The sequence below is a fragment of the Aspergillus chevalieri genome, chromosome 4, assembly GCF_016861735.1.
Source record: "Aspergillus chevalieri M1 DNA, chromosome 4, nearly complete sequence".
NCBI lineage: Eukaryota > Fungi > Ascomycota > Eurotiomycetes > Eurotiales > Aspergillaceae > Aspergillus > Aspergillus chevalieri.
In genome coordinates this window covers 2,285,812-2,301,387 of record NC_057365.1, presented here as the reverse complement: position 1 = coordinate 2,301,387, position 15,576 = coordinate 2,285,812, and the positions used below count along the sequence as shown (strand labels likewise).

Genomic DNA, 15,576 nt, shown 5'->3' with positions numbered 1-15,576 from the left:
AGGGGCTTGACGTGCGCCGCCTATGGGCCAGCTTTCAGTCCTCAGCTTCAATCCAGCGCTACCGCAATATAACACATGACCGCCCAAGTGAAGCGGAGCTCCTTACATTCCACAGTCAACAACAATCGATTACATCGGCTTCGTCAGCTGTAAGTAGCGAGCTCCGGCCTCAGAAGGGAGGGTCATACTGCATAAATGATACAGCACCGGATGCGGCTCTCCTAGAGGAAACGAGACACAGCAGTGACAGAAACAATTTGGTGAATAGCATAGAAAACAACAGCCCTCCGAATTCGGAACTAGTTTGGATTGAAGGTGTATACCTTTGCGCAAAAGCATCTGCTGTCTTGCTGCTGCTGAATATTATCTTCATCTCCATAGCGGGTGGACTGGCGTCCAATCATCAAGGTTCTGGAGGATCTTCGAACTCAAAAGTGATCTACGATGGCAGTTGCACCATAACCAGCCGATGGAGCATGGCGCTTCACCTTATTATCAATATTCTTAGCACCTGCATTCTGGCAGCAAGCAATTACTGCATGCAGACGCTTGTCGCCCCAACCAGGGATGAAATCGATGTTTTCCACACGAAACGCCGCTGGTTAGACATTGGGGGTGCCAGTTTCAGGAACCTGTCGGCTATACCGTTCGATCGCCTTGGACTTTGGGTCATTTTGCTAATCACTGCCACGCCGTTTCATTTACTGTACGAGCTCGCAACAATAATTTTCTTCCTAATTGGAACCGTGCTAATCTGGCTTATAGGTATAACTCCACTGTCTTTGAAAGCCTTTCTTATAATCTCAATTGGTCGTTCGTCGGACCACACGATTTTGATGCTCAGAATGTGCGGAATCTGACTACTCCTGGTTTGGAGAAATGTTTTGACGGCTCGTCCGATTCTTTAGCAGGCATAATCAATTGGGATAAACTTGTGCTCCAGATCACAGGAACAAAGAGCAAGAAGATTTCCCTTCAGGAATGCAATGAACACTATAGAACACCTTATTCGTCGGGGTATAAGGGCCTTGTTCTCCTCGCAGATGATTTGTCAATGAGTGATGGAGGAAATGCCTCTGTGCTTTCATGTCGGGATTGGAAGGGTACCCAATCAGTTTATGCTAGTACATTTGCTCCAACAATACCAGATGATGAATGCTTTTCAGCCGATTTTTACGCTAATAAAGTGACCTTACGTCTGAGTGGGTGCTTGGCCTTTGAGGGTAAGGAAAATTGCCAACTGCTTTTCAACCCCCTTATTGGTGTGATTATTTCCCTCGTCACCCTGGTGAAGGTCATCGCGATGATCTTTACAGCCCGGCTTTATCAGTCTCGAGCACCTCCTCTTCTCACAACAGGTGATGCAATAGCATCATTCCTAGGACGACCTGACGAGACAACAAAAGGAATGTGCTGGGCTTCTTTGGAGTATGTTAAAAAGGGGAACTGGGCTCCCCTTCCTATGGTGACGCAAGAACGACAATCTTCCATGATATATGAACGTCTTTCACCATGCAGGCAATGGAGAAAGGCACCTACCACATTTCGCTGGGTAGTCACTTTAGTCGTGTGAGTCATGACATACAACTTGGATCTTCGCTGTCCTCAAAGCTGACTTAGTTTAGTTTTTTGGGGGGTGCCATAACAGGCCTTGTTCTCCCTTTCATAATGGGGTTTAGCGGAGATTTCGATGCAAAAACCCTTCAACGACTTTGGGACTCAGAAGCCACAGCAAGAAACACACATTCTAGTATATATCCTGATTCCGAGCTACAGGGCGTGGTGATTGCAAATTGCGCCCAACTGATAGTCACAATCGGCTACTATTTCTACAATAGTGTGCTGACTAGTATGCTTTCAGCTGCGGAGTATAGCTCCTATGGAGTCGATCGAAAGCCACTTCGTGTCACTTGGCCCGTTAAGGGTAGTCAGCAACGTTCAACTTACTGGCTGAGTATTCCTTACCACTATGGGATTCCAATCATATTAGTCTTCATGATAATCCACTGGTTTGTCTCGCAAGGCTGGTACTTTGTCCTCTTGATCCCTTATGACTCAAATGATAAGCTATTATATCAAAGCACGAACAGTTTGGTAGGGTTCGCACCCCTGCCTATAATTTTTGCTGCTGCGATTGGCTTAGCCATGGGTATATTGTTGGTCGGTTTGGCGTTTCGAAGGTTCAAGTCAGCCATACCACTAGCGGGATCCTGCAGTGCTGCTATCAGCGCTGCCTGCCACCCGCCCGAGGATGTTTGCACAGACACTGCAGCTCTCGGCGATTTGATATGGGGAGAGACTGGCTCAACACCGGATTGGGACATCGATCGGATTGAAGGAAGCAATGATCAGAAAGGGCATTGCAGTTTTACCCCACTAGATGCACAGCAGCCCTCTTTGGAAAGATCGTATGCTTAGATTCTTTTGTATCTACTAAGAATTTTATAATCCCTTACTGATTTAAGAAGCAATGCGAATAAGAAGTTTGATTTATTTTTTTAAGCCTCGAGTGCAATCAGGGAGAGAGAATAATCATGTTCGGGCTTCTTCAGTAGATTGTAGGTAGTTGCAGACACTGTTATAAATGGCTCGCTGTTGAGAGATCCAATCTGTCCATGGATGCAGTCATGTCGGGCAATGTTGTAACGTGGCTTTGGAGCTCCAAGCCTAGTTGACTCTGGGGGGATTCGTGGGTAGGGGAAGCCGGGGGCGTATTTTGGTTGGATGGCCCGGGCCATAGCAAGTTCTCGGGGATAGAGGGGGGCTCTGTAACTTTCTTCGGTATCGGCGGTCGTTTTGGGGGTGATGGGCTCCCGGGGGGAAGCGGTCGGGGGTTCATGTGCCTCCAGGGCTTCCCCCATATCGGTGTCTGACATGGGATTGGCGGTAGCGACGTTTGTACTCGGTAGCTGGCGTGGAATTCATGGGTAGAAAACACGAGTAGGTGTTGTTGGTGGTAGGCTAATAGGCCTAAACGGACCCAACGACACGTGACCCGTTGGGTACTAACACATGTGGATACACATATGACCTGAAATAACCCCTTGCCCTGATTCATCATTTACTTTAACTATGACTCATTACAAAATGATATTAACCCACCGAAATACCCGAACACGCGTTGCAACTACTGTGCCTACAATTGCCCGCCCTTCGAAGTCTTCATCCGTATACTTGACCCAGCCGACGTCAACACCATGACACCAAAATGGCAAGTCACACGTCTCCTCCACGGAGTCCGAGCCATAGTTGGCGGTCAAGGTCCCCCTTTGATTCTCATTCCAGGCTGGCCACAAACAGCAGAGGCGTTTAGCGATATCTTCGAGCCCCTTTCAAAACATTATCAGTTTTTCGCGCTCGACCCCCCGGGCTTGGGTGATTCACTTCCTCCCCTCAATGGCTATGATACTGCGAACGTGAGCAAAGTCATGGCCGAAGCTATTCACGATATCTTGAAAGAAAGACCGTACCATCTAGTTGGCCATGATGTGGGTGGATGGATTGCTTATCCTTGGGCCGCTCAATTTCAATCGAGAATCAAATCGCTCAGTATCCTGGACGCGTCAGTGCCGGGTTTCATGCCCCAGCTTCGGTTTCCGTTGCCTCATCAGACCAACATGCGTCTTTGGCAATTCTCATTCAACGCGCTTCCTGAATTACCTGAAATTCTGACTCGCGGTCGTGAGCGGGAGCTACTGACCTGGTTCTTTAATTTGAAGACGGTTCATGCAGATGGTTTACCCGAAGATCATTTTGAACGCTATATCCAAGCCTATTCAAGACCAGGAGCGATGAGTCGGGGGTTCGAGTATTATCGAGCTTTTGGAACAAGTGCGAAACAGAATCTGGAATATGCAAAGACACCACTCGATATCCCTGTCTTAGCTTTAGGTGGGGCCAGCTCCGTCGGTTCGGATATGATTCATTTGGTCCAGAACTTCGCGACCAAAGTTTCCGGGGGCGCTATTCATGATTGTGGGCACTTTCTCCCCGAAGAGCAACCATCTGCTATCGCGCACAGACTGCTGGAGTTTTTGGAGGCAACCCAAACAGAGTGAAATTCTTTGGACGCACCTTCCAACATATGGTGATTGCCGGTTTTTCACTGGCTATCATTTGCTCTAGATATCAAAGATCTTAATGTGGTTATACAAAAGCTATCAATGCTATATCTTTTGGCGGCAAGCAGTGGTCAAATAGTACTCGCCATGAAAGCCACAACGCACCTCAAATAGAAATTGAGATCCATGTAAGGAGAGCAAGACAGTGAAATTGATATTGTTTATTTTAATTTGCCCAATAAATATTCTGTAGTAGATTGTCAATATAGTATTTTATCATGACTCATCAAAGGTATATTCGTAGATGCAAGGTGGTGCAGAAACATGGCCTAATTTGGGATAGTGTCAAGGCGCAGGGTCAGGTACAGATATATATATATTAGGAATTGACGGACTGGGTAAGCTACAGTCAGGCTATCTACAGGTTCATAGACAAGACGCAGCTCGAAGAGCTGCAACAGGATCGGCGTTAGCGCAGATAGATATCTCTGTGCATCACGTGCACAGGTCACGTGCATAGGTCACGGGTTGGCCCTGTGACAGTACTCCCCTCCTCAAGGCCGAGCTCCGTTGAGGCCAGGCCCAGGCTTATGGGGATACCGGCGGTGGTAGTTCGCGATGACTTCCTGAGCGTGTTCCAGATATGCGGCCGGCTCTTCAGTAGGGTCATCATATCCGGTCCATTTGACTGTATACTTCAGACGAGGTCCCCCGCGACCTCTCCTTTCCCAGCGGGAATCCAAGATATCCTCAACTTGCCATTCTTCAAGTCCATCCACTTCAACAGGTGGCGGCGGTTCTTGTCTCTGGCCTGGGACAGGGTTTCCAGCAGCAGGGCGGAGCAAGCTAACGTTGAACACAGGATGCATCCTCATACTAGCAGGCAGGTCGAGCTTATAAGCATGCGGGTTAACAATCTCAACAATGCGGAATGGTCCCAGGTTCTTCCAATCTAGCTTCTTCTGTGGGCGCAGGGTCCGGATATTGCGGGAATCTAGCCATACATACTGGCCGACTTGATAGCGACGGGCAGGCTGCCTCTTCCGATTGGCCTGTTCCTCCTGACGGGCCTGGGCGGATGTGATCGCGGTACGAACAAACTCAGTGATTAATTCCATTCGACAGGCAAACTCTTCAGCATCTCTGGCAGGACGGTTGGTAGGCAGAACAGGTTCAAATCCCATTCGTGGGTGAAATCCATAGTTCGCGAAAAATGGGGAAACATGGGTAGACTCAGAGCGAGCAGAGTTAGCAGCAAACTCAGCTAGCGGTAGCCATTCAGACCAGTCATCTTGTAGGTAGGATACATAGGCGCGGAGATATTGTTCCAGAACGGCATTGGTCCTCTCAGTCTGGCCGTCAGTCTCAGGATGGTAGGCAGTTGACAGCAGGTTCGTGATTTGCAGGCGGCGTGTCAGGTGTTTCCAGAACTGGGCAACAAATTGTGGTCCTCGATCTGATACAATAGTTTGCGGCAGGCCATGGAGTTTCCAGACATTGTAGGCATACAGGCGGGCCACTTCTTCGGCATTGCAGGTTCCTTTGCACGGAATGAAGTGTTTCATCTTTGTCAGTCGGTCCACTACAACCAGGATCGCATCGTACCCACGGCTTGGAGGTAGATGTGTGACGAAGTCCATGCTAATATCTTGCCAGGATCTTTCAGGGACAGGCAGAGGGCGCAGGATGCCTTGACGGGCTTCTCTGGATGGCTTGATGCGGCGGCATGTGTGGCAATTCTGGGTCCATTGTTCAACATACTGGTACATTCCAGGCCAGTAGTATTCCCGGGACAGGAGCTCATAAGTTTTGGATCGGCCAGGGTGTCCTATGGCTGGCTTGTCATGGCATTGTCTCAATAGCTCGGCTTTTAGCTCTCCATTATCTGGAACATAAAGACGATTTCGATAGAAGAGGTATTTGCCTCTTCTCTGGCAGTCAGCTAGGGTGATCTGAGGGTGTCGTGTGGCGTCCTTATCTAGGGCTTCCAGAATTGACAGTACTGTTTCATCAACGGAATACGCATTATCCAGCAGATTCTTGATATCTTGTGGTGGCTCTGGCACATCATGATTGGTCTCATCAGCGAATCTGACTCTCCTGGTTTGAGCAGGTATTCTGGGTGGGTTCTCAACAGAGCTTTCAGCAGAATGGTCTCGGGCTCTAGTGGTGGCATTCAGGGTGACAGGTGAATTGTCAGGTGCAGGCTCAAGGTTCTCTTTCTTCAGGACAGTCTGGCTTTGGTGTAGCAGGCGCTCATCCCCCTCTTTAGGGAGATCCTCTGACCTCCTGGTCAGGGCGTCAGGCTTCGCTCCTTGTTTGCCTGGGCGATAAATGATCTTGAAGTTAAATCGGGACAGGAACTCAGACCAGCGGGCTTGTCGGCGGTTCAGGAGCTTAGTTGTCATGAAGTATTCCAGGTTCCGGTGATCAGTGATAACTTTGATGGGAGATGGGGTTCCTTCCAGCTCAGGGCGCCATTCCTCGAAACAGCGGATGATAGCCAGTAGTTCCTTATCATAAATCTCATAATTGCATTCAGTTGCTGAGTGCTTCTTGGAGAAGAAGGCCACAGGGTGCAAGACACCATTGTCGTCATATTGGGACAGGACCCCAGCAGAGACATAGTCAGATGCATCAGTTTCTAGGATGACTTCTTTATTCCAGTCAAACGGTCTGAGAACAGGCGCAGTAGTGAAGGCCTTTTTCAGGGCATTGAAGCTTAGTTCGCAGGTAGTGTCCCATTTAAACTGGATGCCTTTCTTTGTCAGGTTCACTAGGGGCGTAATAATCTTTGAGAAATCTTTGATAAACCTCCGGTAAAAGTTCGCAAAGCCAATGAATGCTTGGACATCAGTCACACAAGTTGGGGTCTCCCAGTCAACAATAGTCTTCACCTTGTCAGGATCCATGCGTAGTCCATCTCGGCCGACAATAATACCCAGGAACTTAGTCTCAGGCACCGCAAATTCACACTTGGACAATTTGGCAAAGAGGCCTGCATCTCGCAATTTCTCAAGAACCAGGCGGACGTGGCGAATGTGCTCCTCACGGGTCTTACTATAAATCAGGATGTCATCCAAATAGGCAGTGCAGAAGACATCCAGGTAGTCTCGCAGGGTGTCATTCATGAATCGCTGGAATGAAGCAGGTGCGCCAGTCAGGCCAAAGGGCATCACAAGGGATTCAAATAGGCCTAGTCGTGTACGGAAGGCAGTCAAGTATTCGAGTCCTTTCTTGATTCTCAGGTTGTTAAAGGCGGAAATTATGTCGATCTTCGTGAAATATTTCATCCCTTTCAGGTTATTCAGGGTCTCCTTGGTCAACGGTAGCGGATAGCGATCTTTCACAGTAATGGCGTTCAGGGCACGATAGTCAACACAGAATCGAAGACCTCCTCCTGGCTTTTTGACAAATAGAACAGGGGATGCAGCAGGTGATGAGCTGGGTCGAATAAATCCTTTCTTCAGGTTTTCCTCAATCCATTCTTTCAGGGCCTTCAATTCTTCCCGGGACATCGGATACAAGGGCCCAAATGGGGGCACTTTCCCCTCCTGCAGCTTGATGTCGTGGTCGTAGGGGCGGTGGGGCGGCAGGCGCTCAGCCTCCTTGGGTGAGAATACATCAGCAAAGTCTTGGAATTCAGGTGGCAGTTTAGTTGTTGGGTCTTCTTCGTCAGGTGTGGGATTCAGAGCAGCTTCGATATCCTTGACAGTGACGGTAAACATGCGGTAATTCTTCCGCGCATAAGCAGAGCAGGCAGACAGGGATATAGCAGCAATGTCTTGGTGTTCCAGGCCTTCAGGTCGGGCAGGCAGGTGCTTTGGGCGGGTCTTTCGCGGAATATCATGTAAAGCTCGTATTTTTGCAGGTCTTGTGGGTACATTGCAGTGTTCCTGGCAGTACTTGCTGTCAAACAGGACGGTATGTTCAGCGAAACCGATTCGGGGATCGTGGATCTTTAGCCAGGGGAGTCCTAACACAACAGGGTAATGCGCTAGCTGTGTGACCAGAAAACAAGCTCTTTTCTCTTGGTGATCATTGATTCTCATGTGCATCTGGACATAGTGGGTGATTGGCCCACTCTCAGCTTCTTGGCCGTCGAAAGTCTCCAGGCGGATTGGTCTTTTCAGTGGCAGTAACTTGAGGCCGTGGTCTTGGGCCCATTCCTTATCAACAAATCTCTTCCCTTCAGCACCAGTGTCAAGCATGGCGTAGCTCGTCAGTTCCTTCTCATGTCGGGACAGAGTTATAGGCAGAATCATCAGGTTTGAACGGCAGGTTTCTTCTTCGATAGTTAATCCTTGGGTGGCAGCAGCAGATATACGGATGGTGCGCTCATTCAGCGTCTGGTCGCGACTTAGGCCAGACTCATTCCTTTTGCTGATAGATCTGGAGATGGAGAACGGTATCGTTGCAGTGCAGATGTAGGTTCCGGGCTAGTGGGAGACTGGGAACGAGGTGACAGGTAGGCTGGGCGGACTCCCACAGGGCGATTATCAGGGAGTGGACAGCTTCGGACCAAATGGTCTTTGGAACCACAACGGAAGCATTCCCCACGATCTCGACGGGACATTGTGTGGCGGCGGGCAGAAGACAGGTCCATAGCATCAGTGCTGTTTTCAGCAGACTGGGGTGTAGCAGAGTGTTCAGCAGGCCTGACAGGGTGGGTTGTATGGTTGGGTTTCGTAGCCGAGGCATAAGTCCGGGCGACAGATGAAGGGTTATTGTCATAGTGACGGCGGCGGTTTTCCAGGTCTTGCAAGAAGTTGGCAAATTGGTGGTATTCGCGGCTTGGGGGTTCATTATGCATGAGCATTCCTCGGAGTTCTCGATTGATGGCTTGTTCCAGCAAGGTAGGCAAGACATCCTCAGACATTTCTCCCTCTAGAGCGAGGCGCTGGAACTCAGCAAAGAACATGCCAAACTCTTTGTTGGCTTGGCGCAGGCGGAACAGTTCATTACGAGCATTGTTCACACGGTTCGGGTCACCAAAGGCTCGGTCCAAGATTTGTAGGATTTCTTCGTAATCCTCTAACTGGCAGATTCCCCTTTTGATATATGGCAGAACTTGGGCGTACGGAGCTCCTCTCAGGCGATTGGTCACGTAGGTCATGCGGCTTTGCGGGGTTGGATAGCGGTCATGATTGACATTCATCTTCTCATGGATTTGGGAGATAAATCGGTGAAGATCCTTCCGGTCACCTTCAAATCGGTCCGGGTCAGGTAGGCGTTCAGAGAGTCTGGCAGAGCTGGAAGATGGGGGATCAACCGATGCAGGCGTTCCCACCGGAGCAACTGTATGTAATTCAGCAGCAGGTTCAGGAGTTTGGGCAGGTGTATTAACCACAGGAGTTGCTAGGCGTAGCGCTTCATCCTTTTCCTTCAGGGCTTCAAGATATTTCTGCTGTGATTCCTGTAGCTGTTCCTTCTGGTATTCGATGACTCCCTGGCTTCGGGCTCGGGATTTCTCGTATTCGAGGTTCAGGGCAGAAAGTTCTTTCTTCAGGTGATTTGCTTCCAGTTCAGAGGCTTGAAACTTCTGGCTAGCTTTGTTGGCTTGTTCTTGGGCTTGTGTGATGGCTTCCCTGGCTCCTTCGATGTAGTCGTATGCGTCACGGCAATATTCAAACCATTCAGCCTGATGATTTGCAGCATGTTCAGCAAATGCTTCTAAGCTATCTGGCAAGAACGGCGGGCGGGGGACAGCAGACATCTTGACAGGCGGGCACAGGCGTCAACTCCTAGAGGTGGGAGCTGCGTAATGTCAAGGCGCAGGGTCAGGTACAGATATATATATATTAGGAATTGACGGACTGGGTAAGCTACAGTCAGGCTATCTACAGGTTCATAGACAAGACGCAGCTCGAAGAGCTGCAACAGGATCGGCGTTAGCGCAGATAGATATCTCTGTGCATCACGTGCACAGGTCACGTGCATAGGTCACGGGTTGGCCCTGTGACAGATAGTACACTTTAAGTAGTTAGGGCATTAGGAAACTATATGAGTAAGAATGGAGTAAAGCTAATTTCAAATATTACCGAATCATCAAAGCTCTTAAGGGTTTTGCAAATTAAACAAAAAGGTTCATTTGGAAATGAAGCAGGATGGATATTTTGCGAGGTGCGCTCGATAAAGAGAGACAGGAGCAATTGAGGAGAAGTTTTGGGATGTTGGCCCTGGGGATTTATAGATCGAGTGGCCTCTTTGACCTAGGAAAATCGACTAAAGTGGTCAGGTTTATTTTCAGTCTGCTCAGAGTCTCCACGGCGGCTCTTTCCCGAATTGTTTCTCTATACAGTGGCGTCGCAGATTGGGTAAGAAATGGTTTTACTCTCTAAATTGGAATAATACATCCATCGTCTGGATCCCTTTTATTGTCATTATACATCTGCTAACCACGGTTTTGTTTGGTTGATTTGAATGGTGGCTTCGTTGGCCTGGGAACCGCTGGGTATCCTATTTCATGCCTAGGGCTGTTAGGGTTTTGTACAGTGCATAAGCTCTGTCATCCTCTCAACATTCATTATCTTATTCTGCCACATCTCTTTATTTTCGTTCTATATACAGGTGTAACCGCTCAATAATTAACAACTTAGCCTCCGGCAAGCACGCTGGATGAGAGCGCTGCCTCCAGTTCTCAGGATGACTCTCTTCCTCTGCTTGGCACTGATATGGCAACACAAAAATCACCCTCTCTACTTTGTCAACCAGATACTGCCAAATCGACAAAAGTATTTCAGGAAATTTGTCCACTTACCTATAAGGAAATTCCGTGTTCCTTTATTTGGTGAAACTTGTATTGCGGAAGGGAGGATAAAACAGCAACACAGCCGGTGTAATCGCATTCACGACCTTCAGAAAAGCGTTTTGGTAACTTATGGGGTTTGAAGTGCTTCTGCAATGCGTCTTTGCGAGCATATGTATACGTTTTGGCTCTCGGATGGACGTTGGAGCGACCGAGGCATACTGGGCATTAGAGTCCACTCTTACTCTTCATGGGTATGATGACTTTCGGAGGCTCGCCCGCTGAAGAATCATTGAACTTGATTCGTTTTTGCAATGGCTTGGGGACGTTGAGTTTGTGGAGTGCCAAGCGCAGCTCGAGAGATCGGATACGGTCTTCCACCAACTCTGCATCATCGACAGTATGATGGTTCTCAAGGTACCAACGAAGGAACCCTTCGATAAGTTTTAGTGTGACATTCCTGAGCCAGTACGTGTAATCCGGTGGTTGAAGCAGTAAAGTAAACCTTACAATTAGATCAGCAACCAAAGAGTTATACACAGTAGAAAAGACGCACCTTTGAAAATTGCATCGCATGATATGTATATATCGTTTTGTTGATTCAGTGAAATTATTTTCAACATGAGCATCAGGCTGCTGAATGAAGCTGTTCCAATCAACCTGGTCTGCCGTTTTTGTTTTGCTCTTTTGAGTGATTGGTCTGGCGGTATAATGAACTTCTTTCAGTGACAGCGTTTATGTATGATCTGGGAGTTATAGAATTTGGCAAGGTTTCTTGGAGGACAGAAAGAAAATTAAGAAAGATCATACACGGGCAGACTGCGGCCATTTTATCTTTTACACTGATGATGCATGCGCCAGGTATAGACCTAGATGTAGAACTAGGACGAATCTAGTATAGTCAAGTTGTGCTGTTGAAGCGACGACCCAGGGTGAAAAGACCACGATTTTCAATCCAAACACCACGCACAAGCGTGTCTTTTCCGCCGTCACCCAGAGTTACTCCGTAGTAGTAAGCAGCAGTCCGTTCGTCGGTCTAGTACGGAGAGGGTAACACATGAATCATAAATCGCTGAGCATCGCCACTGCTGATGCGTCATGATTTGCAGAACGGTGCCTCTTGGGCCAAGTCCCTCGGTCGTCCTGGGAGGTCGCCTGACAGCTGTCACCGTCAAAGAGCATTGGCACCGACATTGCTGGCAGCCGACCTTGCAGCTAGCGACCGGGAGCACGGTTTATTCCGTAGCACAGAATATACGGCACAATGAAATTGAATCATTCGAGGCTGTTATCCCGTCCGGTCATTTTGGGTTATTCCATTCAACCGATAATGCGCACTAACATTTAAGCGCACAGTAGTGCAGGTGGTTCTGTGGGTTGTATTCCGTATGCGTTGCCAACCTTCTCCGCAACTGTAATTGTGCACTCTGATAGCACGGCGGAAATTGGCAATGGGAAGTAAGCTCGGACTATTGTACTTTGTATGCCGTATGGGGTACGATGGCAAGTCCGTGATTTGTGGAAGGTCTCCGAGGATACGGTCCAGCCGATCGGGGAAAGGAGGCGATTTGTCGGATTGGAGCTGTACGTTGTCGTGTGGTTATCATTGGTTGGATAGGAGGTGCAGAAGGGATCCCTGATCGCTCGTCCAGCTGGATTTGATATGATGATGCTGACAATGATGCGCAGAAATTGTTGACACGAGTAATGTAACAGAGCCATTGCAGAGATTTGAATAGAACACAGGCATCGTGCCAAAATCAGGGCGTCAAGCCCCTGAAGATCTCCCAGTCTAAGTCCGAACAGTTCAAAATGTGGTAGGAACAGTGCTATGCCATGGTACAACCACACGCGACGGAGACAAAAGATCTTGTCATCCCAGATATTTGGAACTGACTAGCGGAAGATAATAACGACGGGGCGTCTTGGTATTGCTTGATTCACTTGCCATGGCACTGACTCGGGGAGAAGATCTTTTGTAATAAGGTTTTTCCTTCACGACCAGATGATGTATGAGAAAGTGGTTGGGAGCGTGCATCTTATTGAGTAGGAAGTGCCATGTATTATGAGGTAGAGGGAAGAGATTGGAGAAAGGGTTGCGATCACGGGACTTACCCAGACCTCTTCTCTCGAACACGTAGTTTACTACTAACGTTACTCCGTACAGAGTACATACCACAACCTGATATCTTTCTTCGCTTTGTGCTTTTTCATGTTTGTTCTGATCCATGGAAATCCCCCCTTGCCGCGTCTGGGGATCTCTTGGAATAATTTAACTGCCTTCGGTTTTCCCCCCCGACTGGGAAGATCCACTGCACCGACTTTTCATCATCCCTAGCCCCTCTCGAGCTCCCCTCGCCACGAGGCCGAAGATCGTGCTGAGCAATCAATTGCGTGCGGAATACCCGATTGAGCAGGACCAATCAACCGCATCAGCAGTTCATTGTTCACCGATGCATTGTTTTATTATCCCGGCGCTATAGTTTCCTCTCGAACCATGTATTCTTGGATTGTCAGGAAGAGCCTCGGGGCTGCACAAATTGGTCTCTGCACAACATGAGGATTCGATACTCCGGCATGCGACTCGGCAGAATGAGGCGGATTGATCCGCCGGGGGCTATTAGGGAGTTTGGAGTGTGCGATGGGCAAAGTTTATCAGCACTACCAGACCAGTTGGGGCCGCGAGTCGGCTGGGGTGGACCATCGTGCTCGTCCAATGAATCGCGGGCCATATCGAGGCCCATACTGCAGTTACTATACGCCTCTACCCACCAGACCATCGCTTCCTGGCCCTTCTTATGGGAAGTTCTTTATGCACAGATTGCTGGCGTATGCTGGGCGTGGTTTCTTTCTGGTTTGAGCCTCTCAAATACGAGCAAATCAGGTTTACTATTGCTGCATGTTGTTTGGCGGCGCAGTTGGCTGAAAAAAAAGCTGCAGACTATGCGTTTTCTAACGTTTAGCGTAAAAACTCTGTGCCTCCTTCCATAAATCTTCATCGAAATCTTAATTTGATTTAGCCAATCTGTTGGAGAACCATGGATCTTTTCCCCAAAACCTAGCTGTATGTGGTCCCAAGTTCATATGTACACACACTTCCCCCCCCCCCCTTTCTCAGACCGAAATGACATCTGAAAGATTTTATTATTTTTTATTTTTCATTTTTTACTGAATATTCTGATCTAGGAACTTAGTCTTTGATCTACTCTCCTTGACTCAAACAGCACTATTTTACTTCTGCATCCCCTCCTTGTCGTACTCTAGAATTTTTCAAAATCCGTTCGCTCGTTTGAATAATCAACCTGACGCCCAAAAGAGATGAGAGATGGCTGCACTCTTGCGGGTGTTGAAATTGATTTCCCGTGAGGAAAATGCCTTGAAGCCTCACCAACTCATGACTCGCAGTGACCACGAGGTCGAGCTGCTGGGAAGTGACAAGGCTGGTTTCATTGCTATGGGTATCATTGCCCTGGTTTCGTGGATTTCGTCGTTAGCTCTACTGTCTTTCCTTACCTATCGATTCCTTTTCTGGCAACGCTACTATAAACGTCCCCTCGCCGAAAACCAATATGTCGTCTTAATTTACAACCTGCTTCTGGTCGATCTTCAGCAAGCCTCGGCGTTTTTGATCTGTCTTCATTGGGCCACCAGAGATTCCGTCAACTTCCCTAGTGCGGCCTGCGTTTTGCAAGGATGGTTGATTCAGATTGCAGACCCTGGAAGCGGTCTTTTCGTCTTGGCCATTGCCGTCCACACAGCTGACGTTGTGTTGCGTGGTCGGCAACTCCCCTTCAAGGGATTTGTTGCCTGTGTCTGTGCATTGTGGGCGTTCATCATTATGCTTGGTTTGATTCCCGTTGGCATGTTCACTTCGGACACTTTTGTCGTCTCCGAAGCTGGATGGGTACGTCTCTCTCCATTGGATCTTATCAATATCTGCATACTAATAACCTGGCAACAGTGCTGGCTGAGTCAAGAGTACGAAACCGAACGTCTCTGGGTTCACTATCTCTGGATTTTCATTTCGGAATTCGGAACGGTCGTGCTGTACGGTTTCCTGTTCGTCTACCTCCGTCGCCGAATGAAGCAGGCCTCGATGCTGCGTCAACAACACCAAGATAACCTGAAGCGTCTGAACCGTGTCGTCGTATACATGGTTATTTACCCGTTTGTGTACCTGGTCTTGTCTCTTCCGCTTGCCGCTGGTCGTATGGCCACAGCACGACACGTCGCCCCCAGCAAAGCGTATTTCGCCGTCGCCGGTTCCCTGATGGCCCTTTCGGGATTCATGGATGTGGCAGTGTATACCTTGACTCGTCGCCACTTGCTGATCGAAACCGACTCGAGTGCCAACGACAACGCCTACGCTTACACCGACACGAAAGGATTCCAGACGCACATCAGTACGACTGGCGGAAAGGAGAAGAAGTTCCGTGTCGGAAACAAGATGCGCCGTGGTCTGCAGACCGTCGAGAGTATCAACGACACAGTCCACGACGACCGGGACGACTCCACAGAAGATATTATGCGCAAGGGCGATATGGAAATGGGCAACCTCGCCCACGGCGCTGTGTACCAGGAGACCACCATTGAGATCTCGTCCGAACCCGTGGAACCAGCAGACCAGTTGAAGCAGCAGCAGCAGCATCAACTTCCTCGCCTTGACTAATCTCTCTCAGCTCTCGCCATCTCTCCATCTCCCTCACGTTCCCTATACCCGATTTACTTTCTTTCTCTCCTTTTCTGAATTTTTTCTCCCTTGACTTT

The 15,576-nt window shown here is 48.7% G+C and overlaps 4 protein-coding genes across 4 annotated transcripts; 2 read left to right on the top strand and 2 right to left on the bottom strand.

The window, feature by feature from the left end:
* Positions 1-2,498: 2,498 nt before the first annotated feature.
* ACHE_40832S (uncharacterized protein) lies at positions 2,499-2,876 on the bottom strand (the record flags this gene model as incomplete). The annotated part of the gene is made up of 1 exon (XM_043279074.1): positions 2,499-2,876. One exon carries the CDS (start codon positions 2,874-2,876, stop codon positions 2,499-2,501), a length of 378 nt encoding a protein of 125 aa, XP_043136790.1.
* A 321-nt stretch (positions 2,877-3,197) lies between these two features.
* ACHE_40831A (alpha/beta fold hydrolase) lies at positions 3,198-4,058 on the top strand (the record flags this gene model as incomplete). The annotated part of the gene is made up of 1 exon (XM_043279073.1): positions 3,198-4,058. The coding sequence occupies one exon, from the start codon at positions 3,198-3,200 to the stop codon at positions 4,056-4,058; it is 861 nt and encodes a 286-aa protein (XP_043136789.1).
* A 6,979-nt stretch (positions 4,059-11,037) lies between these two features.
* ACHE_40830S (uncharacterized protein) lies at positions 11,038-11,385 on the bottom strand (the record flags this gene model as incomplete). The annotated part of the gene is made up of 2 exons (XM_043279072.1): positions 11,038-11,314; positions 11,366-11,385. 2 exons carry the CDS (start codon positions 11,383-11,385, stop codon positions 11,038-11,040), a joined length of 297 nt encoding a protein of 98 aa, XP_043136788.1.
* A 2,749-nt stretch (positions 11,386-14,134) lies between these two features.
* Positions 14,135-15,478, top strand: gprD (the record flags this gene model as incomplete). Its single annotated transcript, XM_043279071.1, has 2 exons — positions 14,135-14,713; positions 14,771-15,478. The coding sequence occupies 2 exons, from the start codon at positions 14,135-14,137 to the stop codon at positions 15,476-15,478; spliced, it is 1,287 nt and encodes a 428-aa protein (XP_043136787.1).
* Positions 15,479-15,576: the final 98 nt, after the last annotated feature.